General features: G+C 48.4%; 1 protein-coding gene across 2 annotated transcripts in view; it reads left to right on the top strand.

The window, feature by feature from the left end:
* Nucleotides 1-21,956, top strand: part of GNPAT (glyceronephosphate O-acyltransferase) — a 30,075-nt gene extending 8,119 nt beyond the window's left edge. For both annotated transcript variants that reach the window (XM_072970962.1, XM_006212360.4), the window contains exons 2-16: nucleotides 570-752; nucleotides 7,535-7,711; nucleotides 9,707-9,836; nucleotides 10,525-10,652; nucleotides 10,959-11,034; nucleotides 11,277-11,428; nucleotides 11,546-11,676; nucleotides 13,125-13,348; nucleotides 15,979-16,221; nucleotides 17,451-17,530; nucleotides 18,302-18,442; nucleotides 19,567-19,666; nucleotides 19,749-19,842; nucleotides 20,286-20,347; nucleotides 21,668-21,956. In XM_072970962.1, coding sequence (XP_072827063.1) covers nucleotides 570-752; nucleotides 7,535-7,711; nucleotides 9,707-9,836; nucleotides 10,525-10,652; nucleotides 10,959-11,034; nucleotides 11,277-11,428; nucleotides 11,546-11,676; nucleotides 13,125-13,348; nucleotides 15,979-16,221; nucleotides 17,451-17,530; nucleotides 18,302-18,442; nucleotides 19,567-19,666; nucleotides 19,749-19,842; nucleotides 20,286-20,347; nucleotides 21,668-21,711 — 1,965 coding nt within the window. In that variant the 3' untranslated portion in view covers nucleotides 21,712-21,956. The remainder of the gene's footprint in view (nucleotides 1-569; nucleotides 753-7,534; nucleotides 7,712-9,706; nucleotides 9,837-10,524; nucleotides 10,653-10,958; nucleotides 11,035-11,276; nucleotides 11,429-11,545; nucleotides 11,677-13,124; nucleotides 13,349-15,978; nucleotides 16,222-17,450; nucleotides 17,531-18,301; nucleotides 18,443-19,566; nucleotides 19,667-19,748; nucleotides 19,843-20,285; nucleotides 20,348-21,667) is intronic.
* The last annotated feature ends 208 nt before the right edge of the window (nucleotides 21,957-22,164 follow it).

Here is a 22,164-nt window from a genome sequence, read left to right as displayed (position 1 = left end):
ACTAGCAGTGCCAGGGCCTCACCGGGGAGAAGCTGAGGGCTGGAAGGAGGTGAGAAAGTAATAGGGCAAATGCAGACTGCTCCTGGTGGCTTACACGGGAGCCCTTCTGTTTGAGTTGGCACCCGCGTACTTTTATCTGATTTGACGTAATTTTGAGTTTCTAGTATATGCTTTGGTTTAATTTTTCAAGCTAAGCAAAAGAGGCAGAAGAAACAAGTTTATCAGTATGATAGATGAGACCTGTAAAATTGGTCAGATTACCCTAGAGCTTAATGTCGCGCTTCTGCTGTCTCTGTTAACTTTCCCAAAGCGGCCCTGGTTTTATAAAGATAACAATCAAATATAATAATCAAATATTATGATAATTAAGTATCAATTCACTGATCCTAATAAGAGCTACATTTCTTTTTCTTACTGTGTGAAAATCTAACATCTGAACACCCTGCTCCTGTTCATGTCATAGAGTAACAATTTTGGCCCAGATGAAAACCTTACCAGTGTAGTCCCTGATCTGTCCTAATTTATTTTACAGCGTGTGCATGACTTTCTCTCATTTGTCTTATCCACAGAAGGAGCTCAAAAAGTGGGATGAGTTTGAAGATATTTTGGAGGAGAGGAGGCATGTCAGTGACTTGAAATTTGCGATGAAATGCTACACGCCTCTTGTCTATAAGGGCATTACTCCCTGCAAGCCGAGTGATATTAAATGTAGTGTTCTCAATTCTGAAGAGGTTCGTTATGTCATTAAACAGGTAAGTGGCTCCCTCTTCATTTGTTCAATGTCAGCGAGTTGTCTTCTTGATTCTGTGAACTTGTTTTGCCATTTTTAATGTATCTTCTTAGATTTTGCTGTATGTGCACATTCATCAAATGTTTACTGTTCCCGTAATGTGTGTCAGCCTCTTTGCTAGACATTGTGTCTCACAGTGAGCGAGCTGAACCGAGCTCTTGACCTCTTAAGTATATAGTCTAATAGAGAATGGCAGGTGTGAAGTTACGGTGAAACCTGATACAAGATGTGCTAGTGGGAGGCCAGTGTACAAGGGGCACTAATTAGTTACAAGGGTGACTGTTTTGTCAGAGAAGTGCTTTTTAAAATAAGGCCTGAAAGATGTGTAGGGCTGTTCCAGGGGAAGTGGGTGAAGAAGAGTGTTCCCAGCAGAGCAAATAACTTCTTCCCTGTGGTTTTCAAACCTCAGTGCACATTAAAATTATTCAGGGAGCTTTACAGAAGCCCTGTGCCTGGGTCTCACCCTCATACCAATTCAATCAGAGCGTCGGGGAGGAGCCAGGGATCAGGAGTTTTTTTAAAAGCCCAGGCAGTTCCAAAGTATAGCTTGGGAAGCACCAGCTCACTTTTTGAGGAGTAGAGAGCGTGTATGTTCACGGTACTGAAGGTGGTTCAGTGGGACCAGACCGCAGAGAGCAAACAAGGGGTGATGACAAGAACTGAGACCGGAGGTCGGCAGGGGCCGCATCGTGAAGGGCCTTGTGAACCATGTAAAGGAGGGAGTTCATCCTGCGTGCAGTGCAGAGCCACTGAAAGGTTCAAGTTGAAGTGCGGCATGATCAGTTTATGTTTTAGAAACGCTGTTCTGCTCTAAGTGGGGCAGGAAACCTGTGTCTGACGCTCTTGCAGTTAATCCCTTTGTGGGCTCATAGCTGCCAGGACTGGTAAGTGGTTACAGCAACAGAAATAGACAGATGTAAGAAATAACCAGTTGTGGGAATGAAGCGAAGGGGAGAGAGAGTCAAGGCTGGTAGAGCCAGTCACTGAGATAGGGACTGGGAAGAGGCTTGGGGAGAAGCTGGGCTCTGTTGTGGACGTGTCATTTGAAGCCATCAGCATAGAAGTGTTTGCTGGGCATAATCAGAGCTTTCTTTCCCGATGGCGGGCTCTCCGTGTCGCATAGTCCAGGTGCTCCCAGGCCGTGAGGGTTACCTGTGGAGGTTCTGCTGCTTTGACTTTTACCTGGAGATCAGGTTCATGGCCTTGAGGAAATTCTTTATTATTTGCTGCCTGTTTGCTTCTGATTCAGAATATGACCTATGCTCTTAACCCTTCTGTTTTGATCTCCCTTAGAGAAACTATTTGTCTTCTCTTATTGGGCCTATTGCGTAAGTGAATCTTCCTTATCAGTAAGAAGCTAAAAACGGTGGTCCTCAGTCCTGGCTCCTTGTTCGAATCACCTGGAGAACTTTTGCAAAACGTTGACTGTTGTTATTGTTATTATTATTATGACAATGTAAACGCTGTGAAGGCGAGAATTTTTACCGGCTTATATTCCTGGTGCACATAGTATGTATTCAATAAATAGTTCTTAAATTAATGAACGAAAAAAGATACTTTGGTCCTATCCACGGAGATTCTGATTTAATTGGTCTGCATTAGGACCCAGGCATTTCTCTCTCTTTTTTTTTTTCTAAGTTCCCCAGGTAATTCTAATGCACTCCCAGGTTAAGAATGACTGACTTAAGCCGGTGTTTTTCAAACTTAGCTGTGCTGCTGAGGAAAATTAAACAATCTAGGCAGATTGGAATTGTTATAAATTCTTGATTATACAACATAATCGGGCCCTGTGTGTGACCCAGTAATCCTTTGTTTCCCTGCTGAACGCTCTCCTTTTCTCCAGAACAGCAGTTTTAGTTGCCCCATTCTCCTTGAACCTCCTCCCCTTTCTCTCAACAGATGGCTTTCCGTCCTGCTCCAAGGAGCAGATTCAAACCATCATGTGAGAGCTCTCTCAGCCTCCGGTGGTCAGGCCCCTAATTTACCTGCATCCACTAGCCCTCATTTTCTTCCACCCTCCTGTTAAAGTGGGAGAGGGATCCTCTTCTGTCCTGGCTTAATCCCACCCTGCTCCTTTGCCCTGAGTTCCGCCTCCTTCCTCCTCCTCAGGGACTTGGCTCTGTTGTCCGTCCCCTCAGAGGTCTCGGCGTCTTCCTCTCCACTGGCTCTCTGCCCTCGGCATTTAACACGCTTACTTCTCTTCCAGCTTAAGTAGACGTGGACCACATTCCTTCCGTACTTACGACCCATCTCTTCCTTTCCCGCTTGTACTCTGCCCTTTGAAGAAGCTGGCCGTGTTCTCTGTTCTCTAAGTAGGCTTGTCGCCCTACTTTCTCACCCTCCGTGGACCACTCAGCTCGCCGGAATCAAATTTCCAACCCGCTGGAACAGTGCTTCCGAAGGTTGTGAACGACTTCCTTCCTTCCGGCTGAATCGCCCTCGTTCAGACCCTGGACAGTTTGGGGCGCTCTCTCTCCTTTCTTTCCGTGACCCCGCGCGCCCGCTGACCCACCGCACCTTTCTGATTATTCCTCAGTTGTCTCAGTGGGCTTCTCCTCCTCAGCCTGTCTCTTTAGATGCTGCCGCTCCTCAAGGTTTTGTTCCAGCCCCTTCCTCCGCCCACTCACTGGGCAGTTTTGTTTATTGCCAGGATTTTAGGTACCTTCCTTATGCTGGTAACTCTGCCTTATAATATTATTCTATAATAATGATGTATTATTATAAATTAATAATTGGTAATAGTGTAGTAAATAATACAGATGATTAGTATCCATGGCTTCAGCCCAGGTCTCTTCTGAGTTTCACACATATATTTTTTATATGTCTACCTGAATATCCACTTGGAAATTCCAAAAGCACCTCATATTCAGGATGTCTAAGTCCAGCTCTTTAATCCTTCCACCCCAGCCTGTACCGTGTGCACCCCGCACCCAGATTTCCGTGTCTCCAGGAATGCTCCCCCATAGAATCCGGATCCCATCTTCAACTTCTTGCTTCCCTTTCATGCGCCGTCTGTCACCCAGAGTGCTCATCTGTTCTCCTAAAATAGCTCTGGTCTGTTTCTTTCCATCCCTGCTGCCACTTCTCTGACTCAGGCTGTCTTTATCTCACAGAATGGGACAGCAGCCGTCCAAGTGGCCCAGGAAAGATATGATTACTTCTGTATTTAAGACACCACTCAGGTTTGTAATGTGGAGACTAGACTGAAGGGGGACCAGACTGGGGACAAGGAGTTAGAACACCATCGCTTATCTGAGGTTTCCAGGAGGACGGGTCTGCGGGGACACACATATCTGCTGGACAAATGAGAAGCCCAGTTGCACAGAATAAGCGGTCAGGTCACTCTCCGCCTCCCTGCTTTCCTCCAGCGCCTTGGAGAAGGCCTGGCTTCTGATCAGAGCCCCCTTCTCACCGGTGTTCTTCCTCTGTCCCGTTCCCTCCAGGCCCCAGGGGTCTCGTCTTTCCTGCTCCTCCACTTTTGCCCCCAGCTCACGTTGGCACAGACACTTCCTACCTGGAGGAAGGTCCCCTCTTGGCCGCGTTTCTTTCTTTGTAACACCCCCCTTCTCTCTTCCCCTCCTGATCCCGGCTCCTCAGAAGCCTAGGCTGCCCTCTTCACATCCCAGTTTCAGGAGACTGCTGAAGCCCACCCAGTCAGGGTCCCTGCGGCCCTGCAAGTGAGCCAGCCCCAGGGAGCCTTGATCAGCTGTTGCTGTGCCACTGCTGCTGGACACACTCCTTCTTCAGGCTCCCTCTTACCTTGACGTCTGTGGCGTCGCACACACACTTCTCCTCTGCAGCTTCCTGTCAGTCTCTGTTACAGGTTCCTCCATCTGCCGTGTGAGTGTTTCTCACGACAGACTCTGCAGCCTTTTCATCTTCCTCTCCACGCTCCCCTGGCCGCTGTGTCTGGTCTCATCGTTCCCATTTTCATCTCCAAACAGTGTCTCTCGCCGTGGCCAGATTGTTGGGGTTCAGACTTTCACCTCCAGCAGTCCTGCTCCTTGCTGGACATCTGTTTTATGTGTCTCACAAACACGTGAACATCAGTGTATCTGCCTTCTCAGCCCCTGCACTGTACCGCCTTCTGTCCCTGGTCTGAATTCCCTGTCTCAGAGGATGGCCCCACCAGCCATTGTCTCCTAAAACAAAACTGATCATCACTGCACATCACTCAGCCCTTTCCCTTCTCTTCAGCACCTGTGACTCCCTTTGTTTGGGTCTTTTCCATCTCTGGCCTGAACTTTTTTTCCCCCAGATAATAAATAATGTTTTTTTTAATTGAAGTATAGTTGATTTACAATATTGTGTTAGTTTCAGGTGTTCAGCACAGTGATTATACATACATACATAGACACACATATATATACATATATATGTTTGTGTGTGCAAAGTGGTCATACATACGTATGTGTCTCTCTATATCCTTTTTTTTTCTATTCTTTTCCATTATGGGTTCTTACAATAAATAATGTTTTGTTTGAATTCTCCAATTTCCCTACAAGATATATGTATTACTTTTATTTTTTATTACTTTCATAATCGGGAAAAAATCAATTTTTTAAAAAATTGAAGTATAATTAATTTACAGTGTTGTGTTAGTTTTTGGTGCACAGCACAGTGATTCTGTTTATTATTCTATATGTGTGTGTGTGTGTGTGTGTGTGTGTGTGTGTGTGTGTATGATTTTAAAGGTAGTTCCCTGTATTGTACAGTAGGACTTTGTTTGGCCTGAACTATTTTGATAGTTTTCAAATAGCAGCCCCTTTCCTAGCCCTGTTTCCTGAATCCGGCCTCCCACCAGTCCCTTGACTCCTCCGTTTTCCCTTTGTCTGCTCCTGCCCTGTCTTCCTACCTCATCTTTGTTTAGATTATCTGCGTGACTGTCTCACCAGCATCCTTAGTTCTCTTGCCCCCTAGTCTGCCTTCCAGACAGCCCAGAGGAAAAAGCCCAGGATCTGTGCCAGGGCGCCTCTGTATTCTCATCTCCAGGGTCCCAACAGCTCCTGGGAGGACGGGCAGAGGTGTGCAGACCGGTGATCTCCAGGCTCAGGGTCCCTCCTTACGTCAGTCCCTTCCCTTCCCCTCAGCTCTGCCAGACCTTCATGCTTCCTGAGTACTTACTAGACTCTACCCCTCTTGCCACTAGCAAAGCATCATTTATCTTCCAATGGGATAATGAAAAATATTAGAAATTATCTTCCTCAAATTCCCGTTCCGTATCTTCAGATGTACCTGTATCTATACCCATCTCCACGTGGGCTTTTTCGTCCAGGCTCAGGGAGGAGGCGTCTGTTCTGTTGGTCAAGACGAACCACACGGCTGTGACTTGACGCCAGCCACCCTTCCCAGCCTCTCCTGAGACCTCTGGCAGGAATCCTCTCCCTGCCTCTGTCGCCAGCCTTTCTTTCTCTGGCTGCTTCTTCCCTTTAGTCTATAAACAGGTCCAAGGCCACTGAACTGCACACTTGAAAATTGTTAAAATGGTAGATTTTATTTTATGCATATTTATCTTAATTTTAAAAAACAAGACGAGGATAAAGACAAAAAACAGGCCCAAGGCTTTTCCAACTTGAAAAAGCATTTTTGCTTTTACTGTTGTATCCTCCCTCTTCTCAAACTGTTCAGGTATCCATTCTACAGCTGCGGTCTTTACCTCCACGTCTCCTGTTCATTCCATCTTCAGTCTGTTTATATTCAAATGGGCCTTCTTCTGACCGTATCACTGACCTTTCTTGCAACATCACTGTTTCAGATGACCTCTGAGTGAGGTAAGGGAGCACAGGTGAAGAGGAAGTTCTTAATCCTAGTCCCACACTCTGGGGCCTGTGGAACGGACCCTCAAAAGATAAGATGCAGAGTTAGGAGAGGACGATCACGCAGCCTGTGTGAAGGAGCCAAATGCCACTGGATTGTTTACTTTGAAGTGTCAGTTTTCATGTTACTAGAAAAGAGAAGATACTTCTTCACTACCTGTAACTGGGGAGGTTGGGGCTGCAGCGTCCATCCTCACCCCAAAGCAGAGGTCCCTCCTTTGGGGAGGAGTGTTGTTTGTCACTCGATGCCACTCTTTCTTAGGGTGCTTGTTTGGGGGAAGTTACAAGGGTCAAATTTGGCTTCCTTGCAGACAGAAGCTGTGCCTTGTTCACCTCCAGGCGCTGGGCGGTCCTGGCACGCAGCCCGCAGTCTGTTCACTGTACAGAGAGACATGCCATGTGAATAAAGACCGTTCCGTTGTGAGATCACTGATTTGATAGCTGGGGGATTTCTGTACCGGCGTCTTGTATGTTTGTTGGCGTCTCAATGGCTATTTCAGGAGAACCTTGTATTTTTACCTTGTATGTTACCGTGCGATAGCACTGAGCAAGCAGGCAAAGTGCTGGAAGAACCCAGTGAAAGGGAGCCCTGAATACACAGCTTCGGACCCTAGGTTGTGAGCAGCAGCTTACTTTGGGGAATTTGGATGTTAATGTACCAGCACGTCACACGGGAAGGTGAGGTGGTTTCTTTCGTTTCAGCTGCCATCCAGGAAAGCAAATTCTCTTTGAATTTCTAGTCTTTCAACTTGTCTAAATAGGATCATTGATCCACTTTTGTTATTTTTGAAAATAAATCATACCAATTTAAATTTAGAAAGATCATTTTTGAGCTACATAATTTGGAACTGGTCATACTGGCTCGGGTAGAAAGAATCCTGACTTCTTTTTTTCAGACATTCATCCCTGCTCTCCCTCTTCCTTTTAGCTTTCCAGGGAATCCCTTCAGTCTGTCGACGTCCTCCGAGAGGAAGCCTGTGAGCTCTTGGATGAAATGAGCCACAAACTGCGTCTGGGAGCCATTCGGTTTTTCGCCTTTGCACTGAGCAAAATATTTAAACAGATTTTCTCGAAAGTGTGCGTAAATGAGGAAGGTATTCAGAAAGTGAGTATTGCTTGTCAAAAAGCAACGTCTTCTTCAGTCCCTCCCAGTTCAGTCAACGCACTTTGCCCTGGGGGAGCAGCCCTCACCGTCAGGCGTGGCTGGCCCCTCTGCATGGGTTTCTTTCACCCTCAGACCCGCAGACTTCCGCCGAACTCGCGTCGTCACTGATTTACAGACTGTATAGACTTCACAGACTAGCTGATGTCAGACGTCACAGAGTTACAGAAGCAACGCAGAGAGTTTCTGCATATGCTTCCCTGAGATTCCCCTACATTTTCTTTTTCCTCTCCTCACACATCTTTTGGGAGTGTTTTTAAACAAGGACATTCTCTTATGGTGTAACTGTCAGAATAAGCAACTTAACACTGCTCCAGTGCTGGTGATACAGATCTCACCCACGTCTCACCAGGGGCCCAGCTGCGGCCGGTGCGTTCCATTCAGCATCCCTCTCTCTCCAGACCGTCTTAATCTAAAACAATTCCTTAGTCTTGGCTTGTATTTCCTGATACGACTTTTGAAGAAAGCAGACCAGTTATTTTCCAGTGCCCCCTGATTGGCATTTGAGGGATGCTTTCTCAGTTAGGCTCAGGGTGTGTCCTTCTCTGTGCATCAGACCAGGAGCACGTGGCGTCTGTCTGTCCGTTCGGTGACGGTGCTGTTTGCCAGGTGTCTCCGCTGTAGAGTTCCTCTCTGTCCCTTTGTGATGAATAAGGACCTGGGAAGAGGGGATTTAGGAATGCTCAGTGTCTTGTTTTTCATCATTCCTTCTCGCACTAGTTTTTACACCCACTGATGATTTTCGCTTGAAGCTGTTATCACTCTGATGATTGCCAAGTGGTGATTTTTCTTATTCCATCCCTCCTGTCATCTAATAGTTTACTTTCTTCTGAAAGGAGGCGCTTTCCCTGTGGAGGTTATTTTTATTCATTTATGGTTTTTATACCTTTTTCTCTTCTTAGGAAGGGCTTTCCTTCATTGGCCTTCCTCCTCCTGCTTTTTAATGCTTTGGGGTTTGGGGTTTGTTTCTTTTTAATTTTTTTGGAGTGGGGAGTAATTAGGTTTGTTTGTTAATTTATTTATTCAATGTTTTTTGATGGAGGTGCCGAGAACTGAACCCAGGACCTTGGGCTTGCTAGGCCCACAGCCTACCACTGGGCCATACCCTCCCCTCTCACTGCTTTGTGTCCAGTCAGCCATTTACTTTACTCGCAAGGCCGCCTTCTTTGTCCTCCTGTGACTGCCTTCTGGATCGCTGACCCCCTGTCTGGATCCCTGTCAGAGAACGTGTGGCACCGTGCGGAGGCCAGGCAGTGTTGCTGGCCGTGTCTTCGCGGGTCACAGACTGCTGCCTCAGCTGGTTACCTATTTAGATTTCAGAAAAACAGAGCACGTCGATACAGGGAGCACTCGTGAGGCTGAGAGCCTGAGAAACGCATCGGGAAGCTCAGACGCATCTTCCCAGCTCCATGGCGCCCGCTGCCCGGCAGTCAGTCCAGGGCATCAGCAGCGAAATAGCGCACCTTTCATTCGTCCTCACAGTTCCTAGCTTCTCTCTGCAGAAGTTTTGTTCTCTCTTCCTACAAACAGCTAGTCCAGGGCAGCAGTTAACAGTTGACCTTTTAACTCAGACTGACTTGAGATCCATGCCCAGCTCCACCATTTATTAGAGACATGCCCTCGTCACAGACGAGGGAGCCAAGGCCTCGGCCTTCTATACAGATACGTGGCATTAAACAGCACATGTGAGGTGTTTAACAGGGGGCTTGGTGATCACCGCCATTATTACTGTGGCCTGTAGAGCTGATGGTTTTGCTGTCCTTGCACAGTGGGAGACTGTTTAACTAGAACTCTGAAATAAGTTCTGCGTACGGGTTGGGGGGGGCAGAAACATTAGTGTTCCCTCTAAGTGTACACATGCTTCTGTTTTCTGATGTAAGACACAATGTTAATAATATGAAAGCTAAAGTTGCTCGATGTGTAATGTCTGTTTTAAAGCTACAGCGAGCCATCCAGGAGCACCCCGTGGTTCTGCTGCCCAGTCATCGAAGTTACATTGACTTTCTGATGCTGTCTTTCCTGTTATACAACTATGACTTACCAGTGCCGGTCATAGCAGCGGGAATGGGTATGTATTGGTTTTCTTTCCTTTTTTTTTTTTTTTAATTATAAAAATTAAAGTGTTCACTGGAATGATTTTAACAATACCAAGTATTGGAAGAAAGTGATGAAAATGGCCTCCCCCTTCGTCCTTGCCATAGCAGTGATTAGTAGTTTGGGTTAAGTCCCCCCGTAACGTGCCTTACCGTGCACGCCAGACACAGGCGAGCGTGGATGCACAGAGGTATTTGGTTTAGGCTGAAAATGAGATTATTCGACCTATACATATTGCTTGTTTTTTTTTAATTTGATAGTATGTTGGTGGCTATCTATAGATAACAAATAGATAATAAATAGACCTAACATTCTTTTTACGTTATTTTTTAATTACAGTAAAATACACAAACATAAAATTTATCATCTCAACCATTTTAAGTGCACAGTTTAGTGGCAGTTCCATCTGTGTAGACTGTGAGGAAGTTATTTGAAAGTTAGGGGAAATGAGAAGGGGGACTGTTTGAAGCTGACGGCGGAGCTGTGGAGGTGCACAAGGCTGCCCACAGAGCCCCTTCTGTTCCATAATTCCGTTCGATGTCTCTTCTCAAGATCAGGGGTGTCTCACAGATGTGAACTCGGTCTTAATAGAATTTGAGTTGAGATATTCACGGAAAGTTTCAAGATCTGCAAATAAATGTTAACCGTTCTTTCCCGCGTAGACTTCCTGGGGATGAAGATGGTGGGCGAGCTGCTGCGGATGTCGGGCGCCTTTTTCATGCGGCGCACGTTTGGCGGCAACAAACTCTACTGGGCTGTGTTCTCCGAATATGTAAAAACTATGTTACGGGTAAATGCCAATAATTACCAAGTACTTTCAAACTGTGTTTTCTTTCCATTGAGGTTTGCTCTGAGATCTCGTTCAAATCCTTGACTTCTGCACGGACGGCCTCGCCGTTTCCCTCCCCCTCCAGGAATGTGCGTCCCCTCAGCCATCTGCTGACTCCGTGTGGCTCTCTTGTTCAAGTCCCCCGGGAGCAGTGTTTGTGCCGAGGGCTGGGAGGGGGCTCGGGAAGAGGAACCAGAAGAAGCGACTCTCACTCTGAGAGTAGGCAACGGGTTTTGTGTTTTGTTTGTCTGTGTTTTCTCTTTGAAGAATGGTTATGCTCCTGTTGAATTTTTCCTCGAAGGGACAAGAAGCCGCTCTGCCAAGACACTGACTCCTAAATTCGGTAGGTGCCTCACGGGCTGAAGGGAAACTGCAAACCCAGAGGCTCCGAGTGTGGTGTCATCCTAGCTGCTGAGTAGAACTTGACACCCTTTTTTGCAAGACACTCTTTTCCTTCTAAGCGTAACTGTTTACTGAAGTTTATGGGTTTAGTATATAACGTGTATGTTTAGGATCTTCCCATTTATGCCTTGTTTGCCCTACTTCTCAATATGTATGAAAACCCATTTCTCTCTATGTCTACAGGCCTTCTGAATATTGTGATGGAACCGTTTTTTAAAAGAGAAGTTTTTGATACCTACCTGGTCCCAATCAGCATCAGTTACGATAGGATACTGGAAGAAACTCTGTATGCGTACGAGCTTCTCGGGGTTCCTAAGCCAAAGGAATCCACAACTGTACGTAAAGGAGAGCCAAACTTGATTTTATTGAAATTTAGAGAAAATGCTAGCTTATACATCAGCTGATGTAAGAATTCATTCCTCTTTTCTCTTCCCTTGTTGCGATGCTGTCAGGGATTGTTGAAAGCCAGGAGGATTCTCTCTGAAAAGTTTGGAAACATCCACGTATACTTTGGAGACCCTGTGTCACTTCGCTCGCTGGCGGCTGGCAGGATGGGCCGGAGCCCATACAACTTGGTTCCCAGGTGCAAGGCCCGTGTTTTCCTAACTGCCAGAGAACCAGGGATGAAAATCTGAAAGTCTAAACTGGGATTCTTGAATTGACCACTTCTAGAACTGAGCCTGGTTATGTGAGCTCAGAGGAGAAAGCTTCGATTAAATAATGTTGGCCAAAAAGGCAGCTAGCCGTGGGAATGTATGGGTCAGACATGCAGAGTCAGATGGTGCTCAAACAAACAGAACAAAACACAGAGCCCCTGGTCTGCCCTCAAAGTCACAAGTGCTGTTTTCGATTCCCTTTCCCAAGTAATTCCCCAGTACCCTGCCACTTAAAAGCAAGGAGAAGCAAGCCCTTGTTAACAGGCACGTGTGGGATGGCTGAGCACTGATGGTGGGCCAGCCAGAGTATGTCCTAAGTGTTATTTTTGATCCTAGAAAGGACTGTGTAATCATAATGAATGGGAGTGAGTCCTCTTCTCAGGCAGGTTATAGTTTTATGGTCTAGGAACTGTGTTAGGTTCTTTCAGGATGCAGGTACAGATACACATTTTTAAATTTTTTTTTTCATTTAGAGAAAGACCTGGGGAGGTAAGGGAGACAGACCATCTTGCCCGGCCAGGCATCACATGACCGCAGCATCATTCATAGCCATCTGGAGCGCCAGTGGTCCCATGGCAGTCTGCTGCCTCCCTCACGGCTTTGTTAGCTAGCAGAGCAGGTGTTGCCTTTAGCTGCCACAGGCTCTCACTCTGTAGATCACAAATTGGGTTGACCAGTCGCTACCTGTCACGGGAATCCTCACTGGCTAACGCTTTCACGTTAAGCCACCTTATTATCTGGCCGTTATTAGGTCATATGTATATCCCTGCTCCAGCCAGCTCTGTGTAGGCCCCTGACATCGTCCGGCTCAATGTTCTGTGACCCGGGCCTGAGGAATGCGTCAGGCGAGGACCGTGGCAGGACTTGGCTGGTGCCCTGAAGCTTCTCGGAAGGACAGTGTAGCCGTCAGGGAACTGAGCAGCCTGTCCAGGACGGACATGAGCGGTTGTCACACGGAACATAGCATCACAAGCCGATGTGTGTGCTCTGCAGGACACGGTCAAAGTGCTGTGGATTCCGAGCAGACAGAGTCCTTCCGTCTCCTAGGAGAGGCGTTGGTTTTCACAGAAGAAGTGATATATCCCATTTACCAAGCAGGAAAAGTTGTTTTGGGGGGTTTTTTGTTTTGTTTTGTTTTGGGGTTTTTTTGGCCCAGAACCAGAAATGATAGAACCCTGCTACCCTGCACATTTTTAATCACCTCTCGAGCGTCCTAGAGATGAATGGACCGATCCTCTAGTAAAATGAAGGCACATCCTTGCAGTGTGACCCGGGAGAGCGCAGTCGGCAGAGCATATGAGCCTCCCCCGTCCCTCTCTCCACTCACGTGTCAGAGTAGCAGGGCTGTAATCTGTTGCCATATCCTTCCTTTTAGATATATTCCTCAGAAGCAGTCCGAGGACATGCACGCCTTTGTCACTGAAGTTGCCTACAAAATACAGCTTCTGCAAATTCAAAACCTGGTTCTGAACGCGTGGTCGCTCATCGTTGCCGTCCTGCTGCAGAACCGGCCATCCATGGACTTCGACGCCCTGGTGGAGAAGACTTTATGGCTGAGAGGCTTAGCCCAGGCCTTCGGGGGCTTCCTCGCCTGGCCCGGTAGGTACCGAGGACGTATGTGATGAGAGCACCTGCTGTTTTTATTTTTCAGTTTGGAAAAGTTGTCGCCTCTGAAGAACCTATGTAGGACTTTGAGCAGAGCGTTGCTCAGAGAAGGAAAGCCTAGTCTGTTTTTATCATAATAGGACATTGAACACAACATGTTTATCAGTTGAGAGTAATTGTTTATATGTCACTTCCCCCTGGGAGGCTCTGAATAAACAGAGGACTGGAGTGGCCTCCCCTTGGTACCTGGCAGAGTGGAGAATAAATAATGAATCTTTTTGTACCCCACATGGTCTTCCCTCTACACCCACCTCTTTTTACCACCTTATATTGCAAGCCGTTTGCCTCACTGGATGATAAGGATTTAAGGGCTGGGCTTTAGAATGGTGTACAATTCCCTGATAACAGCTTTGTAAAAACCTCATGGGAGTTGTGAATACTATGCCGGGAGTTTGGGATGTACGTGACAATAGTTAGCTTAAGTTGTTTTCCATTTCTGGTTTATAATTGTAGAGACTGTAGTTGGAAAAGCAGTCTTTCTAAGACTGGGTAATTATTTATAGTCAGGTGCCTCCTGTCAACTCATTAACCTAACACTGAGGCCCTTAGCTGTGCTGGGAACTGCCCGGGACAGAAAGATGAACAAGATGCAGCCCCTGCTCTGGGGGTCCCACTGGTCTGCAGGGGGTAGAGGTGGAGGGGGACGTGGAAACTTGCAGAGAGAGTTCATTTGAAGTAAAGACAGAGAGCTGTGGACAGACCGCAGAGGGTTCCTGAGGCTGCTGTGTGGGAAGGTGCCTGCGCGCAGGGGAGTCTTCATGGAAGTGACTTCGGAGTCGATCTTAATGGGAAAATGGAAGCTCTTTAGGAGACAGCTGGAGAGGAGGCTGCTGCTGGAGGGATTAGGAGCTGTGAGGTGGTGTGACAGCACCAGGCAGCCCTCGCCCTGCCGGTGGTTGTCGGCTGTGGGTGAGGGAGCGATGAAAGACAGAGACGCGGGCAGCGGCGGGGTCATGGGGCCTGCTGCCCTGGGGAGCCGGGCTGCAGTCTAGCTCACGGGGAGCAGTCGCTGATTTTCAGCAGGGACGCGTGATGGATTGGCCTGTAGAAAGCAGCTTGCTGTCCATTTAAGAGGTGGACCACAGCGGGGAGAGACTGGAGGCAGGGAGACGAGCTGGAATGAAGCTGGGCCAGGCAATGGCAGAGGAAGAATCACTAACGGGAGTGCCCGCCAGCTGAGCATGGTCACCAACAGGGCCATTAGATGAATCAGACGTCTGTTTCCAGTGTTGAAATGGTCCGACACGATGCAAAGGCGGAAAGTCACAAAAGAGGAATAGGCAAAGGGTGGACTCATAACCATTTGTCCCAGGAACGTATGAACGCATAGGCGCCTGTCTTTCGAAGATGTTTTGCTTTTTCAAGATGGGATAAATATGTGGCCAGTCCAGAGTCAAAAGTGTCTGTGCAGCCACTAGACAACTCCAGTTACAGAGTGACTCAGTCCCAGGGGTGCTGTATCGTGATTAAACACAGTTCCTAATTTGGAAGGTGTTGTATGTATTCAGTTCCTTTTTTCTTTTTTCCCCGGATTATCCCATATTCCTAAGCATTCTCGTATCCAGGCCTTTTTATGGTATACGTATCATTATATTATATATGTGAAGTAAACCCTACTGTGTCACATACATAGTATCACCATACACGCCATCTTGACCTTGAGCCTTGAGCAGGCTGAGACAGGCAGGTCAGTCCAGGGCGAGCGCAATGAGTCCTGGAGGAGGCCCACACCTCCCCCACCCCGCCATGGAGCACGCACAGACCTGTCGCCCAGCTGGCCCTGTGTGCCTGCTTTGCACACCATCAACCAGCTCTTTGGCTCAGGGTAACAGTAAAATGATTTCCCTTGCCAAGAGTGTTAAGTCTCACCATCTCTTTATTGTGCTTCTGTAATTCTAACTCCTCGGCCATCTCCAGGCCAGTGTGGTGTCAGGTGATGACTTACCAGGAGCTGTCAGGGGCCCACTGCTGCAGTCACCTGTGATGGAAGAGCACCAGGAAGTCTCCCCTCATCCCTCTGTGCTCAGGGAGACCTGGCGCTGAGTGTGCGTCTTTGGACTGCCCTTTGGTTTAGCTGCAAAGTTGCAGAGCAATACACTTGGCATCTTGGAATTGGTCTCAGCAAGTGTGTGTGTGTGTGTGTGTGTGTGAGAGAGAGAGAGAAGCATGCCTTCTTGCTTAGTATTGTTAGATTTGCATAGATGTGATTTTTTTGTCATGTGACTTGCTGTTACAAAACTGTGGATGCCCTTGGTTCCTGAGGGAGTGTTGGCTTTCAGAGTGGAAACGGGTGTGCATTTCAGGATGGCTGACAGATTTGGGGTGGATAAGAAAAGGATGCTTGTTACATGTCCATACAGAGAGTCAATTCATGAAATAGCACTTTTAAAATATCCTTCACGTGTGACATCATTACCTCAGTTGGCGGAGCCTAAAAGCAGTCCCTGGCACTTGAAGATAAACGTGTCAGGTCACTCGCGTTGAGGCCCGCTGGGCCCCAGTCCCCCAGCGGTGGCCCACCCGGGTCTTTGCCGTCGGCCCGATCGCGCTGTCTGTGTGTGTAGATGGTGAAGCTGCCGAGGACGTCATCCAGTCCAGCCTCCTCCTGCACTCCAACATCGTCAGCCTCGCCACGGACCGGGTGGCTCTGAAGGTGGACGCCGGGGACTCGGACGTGGTGGATGGACTCGTCTTCCAGCACATCACTCTGCTCATGTGCTCAGCGTACAGGAACCAGCTGCTCAACACCTTTGTCCGCCCTTCCTTCGTGGCCTTGGCGTTGCAGAGGACGCCTGGGGTCAGGAAAGGTAACTCTCTGGAATGTGGTCCTGAATTTCGGGAGAGAGCTGGCTGTTCAGTTCCGCAGAAGGCGCAGCGTTTGAAGCCTGACAGCGCAGCCCGCCCACCAGCAAGGGATGGGGCCTGCCCTCAGAAGTAGTTAGGTTTTTTTCCCCCTAAATACATGGCTGTCCGCTTAGAATTTAGGAATTGAAAGGGACCTAAGACATCGTCTCATCGAAGCCTCTCCCTTTATAAATACAGAAGAGACAGCCTAGAGCCTCTTGCCTCCCCCAGGAGGGGTCGGGGCTGGAGCTCAGTTCTCCTTCCCGGTCCGATGCTCTTCGCGCTCGGACAGCACCCGCCTCCGGCAGCAGCAGGCAGGGAGGGCGACCGGCCCGGCGGGGCGCCAGGGCTCAGACACAGGAGCTCCCTCGTTACAGTGAGCAGACCAGTCTTCTCAGGACGCTGTAGGCAAGGCCGGGGGTTTTCTACCCGGCTGTCCTTAGAATTATTGGAGGCCCACCCCAAAGGTTTCTGATTCAGTCGGCCTGGGGTGTGGGCCAGAAATTGGCGTTTCTGTTTTTGTTATTCAAAGCTCTGTAGGTAATTCTAAGAAGCCCGAGCTAAGAAACACTGGGCTCAGCCACCAACCTTAGCTTCGGAAGGAACCTCCAGGATCCCACGTTCGTGCTCTCATTTTGTGAATGAGGAAACAGGCCCAGCGAGGTCCGCCAGCCTGGGTCAGGGCACGGAAAACTCGATTGTTGACCGTGGTTCTGTCTGAGGCGTCTCACCCTGAGAGTCGTCCACAGCCCAGGGGCGTGTGCGTGCTCTTCGGGAGCACGGTGCACACCCTGCAACTGCAGGCGGTCGTTTGTGCCCACGTGTAGGTATGTCTTCCTACTGAGAAGACTCATAGCATCCATCAGAAAGATGGAGGGCTCTAACTGATGGGCGGGTAGACCCACATGTCCGAGGGCTAAGCCAGTACTTTCCGTTACTGTGAGCCCGTGTGTTCCAGCGCTGTGGGTGTGCTAAAGACGTCAGCAGGTGAGCGTGGAAGGGACTGACACTCCGTTCCTTCCCTTTGCTGCTGGGGATTGGCTATAGCTTCCTCTGGGGCCTCAGTTCTTGCCTCTGGTATGTAAATAATATGCCTTTAAAATACTACGGTTTGGAGTGCCATGGACTTCTTGGTACTACCTAAACGTTGCAAAAGCAGTGTTGTAATTGTATGTAATGAATTTATTTCCAGAGGATGTCTACAGTTGCTTTCGCTTCCTGTGCAGTGTATTTTCAGATGAGTTCATCTTCCTTCCAGGAAATGCACTAAAGGTAAAGCCTTACTGCCGAAGCAGGTGTGTTTGCAGTGTGAGTTCCGGAAATGTTAGGCTTGGCTTCACAGTGTCTCCCCTTCCTCCAGGGCTCCGTGCAGCAGAGCTAAAGAGAAACATGGGCACTCACAGTTCAGCAATTGTTTTAATTCTTGGTCAAATTTAGTAATTTAGGGATTATTCGGTGAGAGGAACCACACCTTTTAACCAGTAGTGCAAATGTTGTAAACCAACTCTATTTTGTTAAAAATTTACCAGCCAGCACGCTTTTTCCAACACAACCTTGTGGAGTGAGCAGGGCCTTCTGCTTTGAGGTTAGCGAACAGAGGCCTCGCCTGCTCGTGTAGGCCGCTGGTGAAGGACTGGGCTCCCGGAGCTGGGCTGCTGCCTTGGGGTGAGGGGCAGTGCCAGGACCAACAGCAGGGGGCTGGGTTTCTGTCCGTCACGCCGAGGGCACAGGTTCTGTTTGGTAGGAAGTAAGGATGGCGGTTTTTAAGCACAGCGTGATTCTCAGGGTGTTTCCGACTTGCTGCGCGCACTTCTGCTTACACATGAGGAATGCGGCTGTGCAGAGATTGTGATCACCGAGGCTCGTCAGCTTTTTGTGTTTGCTGTGTTCAAGGTTCAACATTTTCTAACAACCAGAACCATCTGGGAAGGGTTGTGGAATCAGCTGGTGCTTTTCTCATCCTGGGGGCACAGAACGGGGCCCCGCGGCGGATCGTTGACCTGAATTAGTGGACACATTCTGTCTTCTCCCCTCCCCTTCCAGGACTTCGAAGAAGGCTGTTACCTGCTTTGTAAAAGTGAGGCCGTACAAGTGACGACAAGGGACATCCTCGTTACGGAAAAAGGAAACACCGTGTTAGAATTTTTAGTAGGACTCTTTAAACCTTTCGTGGAATCTTACCAGGTGTGTGAGTCTTTCTCAAGTTCTTCATCCTCCCATGTCAGGCATAACTGAGACTTTCCCAGTCTGTACTTACTGCTGGTCTGAAGGGCCAGTGTCTTCCCCAGGTGAATGGCAGAACTAGAGAGATTAGCAGGATGAGTGAGCTCGCCTCTCAGGTGAGACCTTGCTCCCTCACAGTGGACCTTGGTCCATTTCAGCCCGAGAGGATAACAGCTTCCTGACACCACGAGCAGTTACACCCCAGCAGTGTCCCGCTGTGTCTGTGGCTTTTGTTCGTAGCAGGTAGCAGGGCGTGTGATCCATAGTAGGCCCCTAATAAACGAAGGATTTGAATGATAAAGTCAGTTATTATTCATATTACTAAATGCTAAGGTTGGAAAGGAAGGAAGAAGTTCAAGGATCTGAAACAGTTTGAGCTTGAAGGAGTGGTTACAGAGAGGGGATGGTATTTGTGCCCAGCGGGAATTGTGCTGCGATTCAGGGGGACTCGGCACATGAGAGGGGAGCGAGCCTTGAGGGGGCCCCATGCACTTTCAGCAAGAAGAGGACCCTGTGGCTCTCAGCTCTGTGTGATGGTTAGAGGCACCCTGGACCACCTTCCCGGCAGAGGATGCTGTGGTCAGGGAGAGAACCCAGCGTCAGCCTCCGGGCATGAAGTCTGACCCCTGGGGCTGGATAAGTGCTCCTTCTGCCTCTAAGCACCTGTCTGCAGTACAGATCGTCAAGAATTTGGGGGCCTAGCATGTTACTGGGTATTTTTAGAGAAGAAAAAGTTACAAAACATCTGGCCCCTCTCTTCCTAGGCAGCATTAGATATAATGAGACGAGACTAATTTACTTAACTTGCAATCCCTTAAAGTGGGAAATTATATTTTAATAAATGTCAATGTTATTTCAAACTCTTTTTTTTCTTAATTCCTCAAAGTGATGTAAGCTCAAGAAAGACCTACAACTCGGGCAGGTTTTCTGTACCCACACCTTCGGTGGGGGTGGCCCGTCTTCTGCTCTAATGTGATGTATCTGTCATTTGGATAAGAGGGGGCAGTGAGAGGTTATTTACTGTCCTATCGTATTTGGCTGCGCCTCTCACTTTCTCTTCCTCTCACCCTCCTTCCTAAAATCAGATAATTTGCAAATACCTCTTGAACGAAGAGGAAGACCACTTCACTGAGAAGCAGTACTTGGTGAGAGTTAGAAAGTTCACGAGCCAGCTTCTCGATCAAGGTCAGTTGCGGCTCCGTGGGCATAGGTCTCTTAGCCGAGGAGGAGGAGCCGCCCAGGAACGCTCCCTCTCCCTCTGCCCCAGGTGCCTCGCAGTGTTACGATGTGTTATCTTCCGACGTACAGAAGAATGCCTTGGCCGCCTTCGTGAGGCTGGGCGTGGTGGAGAAGAGGAAGGCGTAAGTACCCGCACGCCCGGCGGCTGCTCGAGGGGCCGCCGCGGCTGGTAGTGGTGCGCGCGGGACCCAGGGAGGGGCTGACGGGGGATCCGCGGTGATCTAGCAAACACACGTGTGTGCCACCCGTCCGTGTCCTGACGAGCTGAGTCACCATGCACATTTCATGTGGTTATGAATAGAAATGTGGAAGCAAAGAAAGAAGGTGCTTCAGGCCAGCATTTTGGCTTTGACCTAATATTGAAATTCATAGATTAATTGTAAGAAACGTCTCGGGGCACGCAGTGTGCATGCGTGTGTATTCTTACATGTATAAACACACCTTTCAGCTATTTAAGACCAGCCTTGAGGAAGACTATTTCAGAGTAGTCCTCTGTATAAAAACGCGACAGCTGTCTTTTCCTCCTAGCTTATACAATAAGGAAGCTTGTTACTTTTTCTCCTAGAAATAATGACTATGTATTTAATGTGAATGAGCCTGCTACAACAAGGTTAGAAGAAATGCTTGGTAAGTACAATTTAATAAAATATAGTGGGTTTTCACATTGTATTTATCAACACACCAGAAAGGGTGGCACCAAATAATTTAACAACAGCAGCAGAGTTTTAATATACACAGAGAACTGTTTCTATCATCTATAATTTTCTCAGGGAAACTAAGGAGAAAATTAACAGGGAAAAGACAACAAGCGTAAGACAGGCAGCAGTAAATACAGCATAAATTATCAGCCAGCACAGCTAATCCGGGTCCAGGGTCTCAGCCCTTTACATCTAGTCGCGGTGAACATCAAGAGAACACCTCTCGGCTTAGTCCTTGGGTTCACTCAGTCCCTGTCCACTCTCAGTGCTCTTCTTTCCCAGGTGCGGGGCTGGGTCAGTGTCCACATCAGATAGACTTTCTGAACTCAGAATTGGGGGCTGGTAGCACACCCTTGGGTGTTAATCCAGCCAACTCTCTTCCCTAGATCCTGTCAGCTGATAAAGAAATGGTCCAGCCCCAAAAGACAGGGCCACGTGTGTGTGGTATACAGTAAGAGTCAAGACTGGGTATAAACAGACACAGGAGGTCAGGGGAGGTAGAGAACCCTTCTTGTCAGAGTGATGGGGTGACTTTAGAAGGGGAGGGCGCCAGCATTTGAGAAGAACAGTTGCCTGCTGACCACATGGAGTAAGCGCTCGATCACCGAGTGGCGTCTCCGCGGCTTTGCGCCTCGGCCTAACCCAGCGCATCGTGAAGGCTGCAGAGACGAGCTGTAGACAGACGTCTGTTGGGACCAGGGGAAAACCAGCTCAGGTCAAAGGAGAATCACTGAAGAAAAAGGACAGAAGGGCAAAGGTAAAGCTGACACGGAAGGTGAAACACTCATTTCTTGTGGAAGAAAATACATAGATTGAAATCCCGGTCTCCTGTTTATTCTGAATATGTCACCTGGAAACTGGATTTTGAATTTGGTAAGAGAGTCATGAGGCTGAAACAAACCCCCGAACCCTCAACTCTGAGGACGATGGGGTTGACTGCTTAACCTCGGAAGGCAAATACATGGGTGTGAACGTACTCAAACATACTGGGCCTGAAGTTCAGAAAACACGACTGGGTTTGACTCCCGGCTCCGCCCCCGGCTGGGGGGCGCTGGCCCTGCCTGTCGCCCCTTTGAGACACTGCTGCTCCTGCGAAGGGGGCTGGTGTCTCCACTGGTGCTTTGTCAGCCTGTAGAACTCTGCGCAGGTGTCCAGGCTTCTCTTTGGCCAGTGCCTAAACAGCTGTACCAGGAAGGGCAGCCTCAGTGTCATCTCAAGAGCCGTCTCTCTCTCTCTATTTTTACCTTAGGTTGTAAGACACCAGTAGGAAAACCAGTAACTGCAAAGCTTTAACGATTGCCAAACAGTTAGGGGAAAACTGGTCACACAGTTACCGTCACGCAAGGACTCGTGTTACAACAAACCGGATCTGAAGGAGCAGCCCACCTCCTCGTACGTCATGAGGCTTCGAGCACGCGGGCCCTGGAGAGGAAGAAATGATCAGTTCAAGCAACCAGTGACGTCTTCTCCACCCTGTTTAGAAAGGCATTTGTATCTAGCTCTGTGTGTGTTGTAAAATAAACAGCTTTTTGGAAACACGTTTGGAAAAACAGCCCAGCTCCTGTTTGACTAGCACTTTCCAGCTGATTACATGCATGAAACCTTCACGTTGACATCTGAATTAAAAGAGCAGCATCTCTAAAGGCTCCTGCTGTCAGAACTCCCTGGAAGGGTGTGGCTTACGTTTCTCGTGGCTTTTTTTAATTAAAGCGGCCTCACGTCTGACAGATGTATGGTAACACAGCA

Source organism: Vicugna pacos, chromosome 11 (genome assembly GCF_048564905.1).
Source record: "Vicugna pacos chromosome 11, VicPac4, whole genome shotgun sequence".
Classification (NCBI taxonomy): Eukaryota; Metazoa; Chordata; class Mammalia; order Artiodactyla; family Camelidae; genus Vicugna; species Vicugna pacos.
Note: the sequence above shows the minus strand (reverse complement) of the source record. Positions and strands in the feature narration are given on the sequence as shown.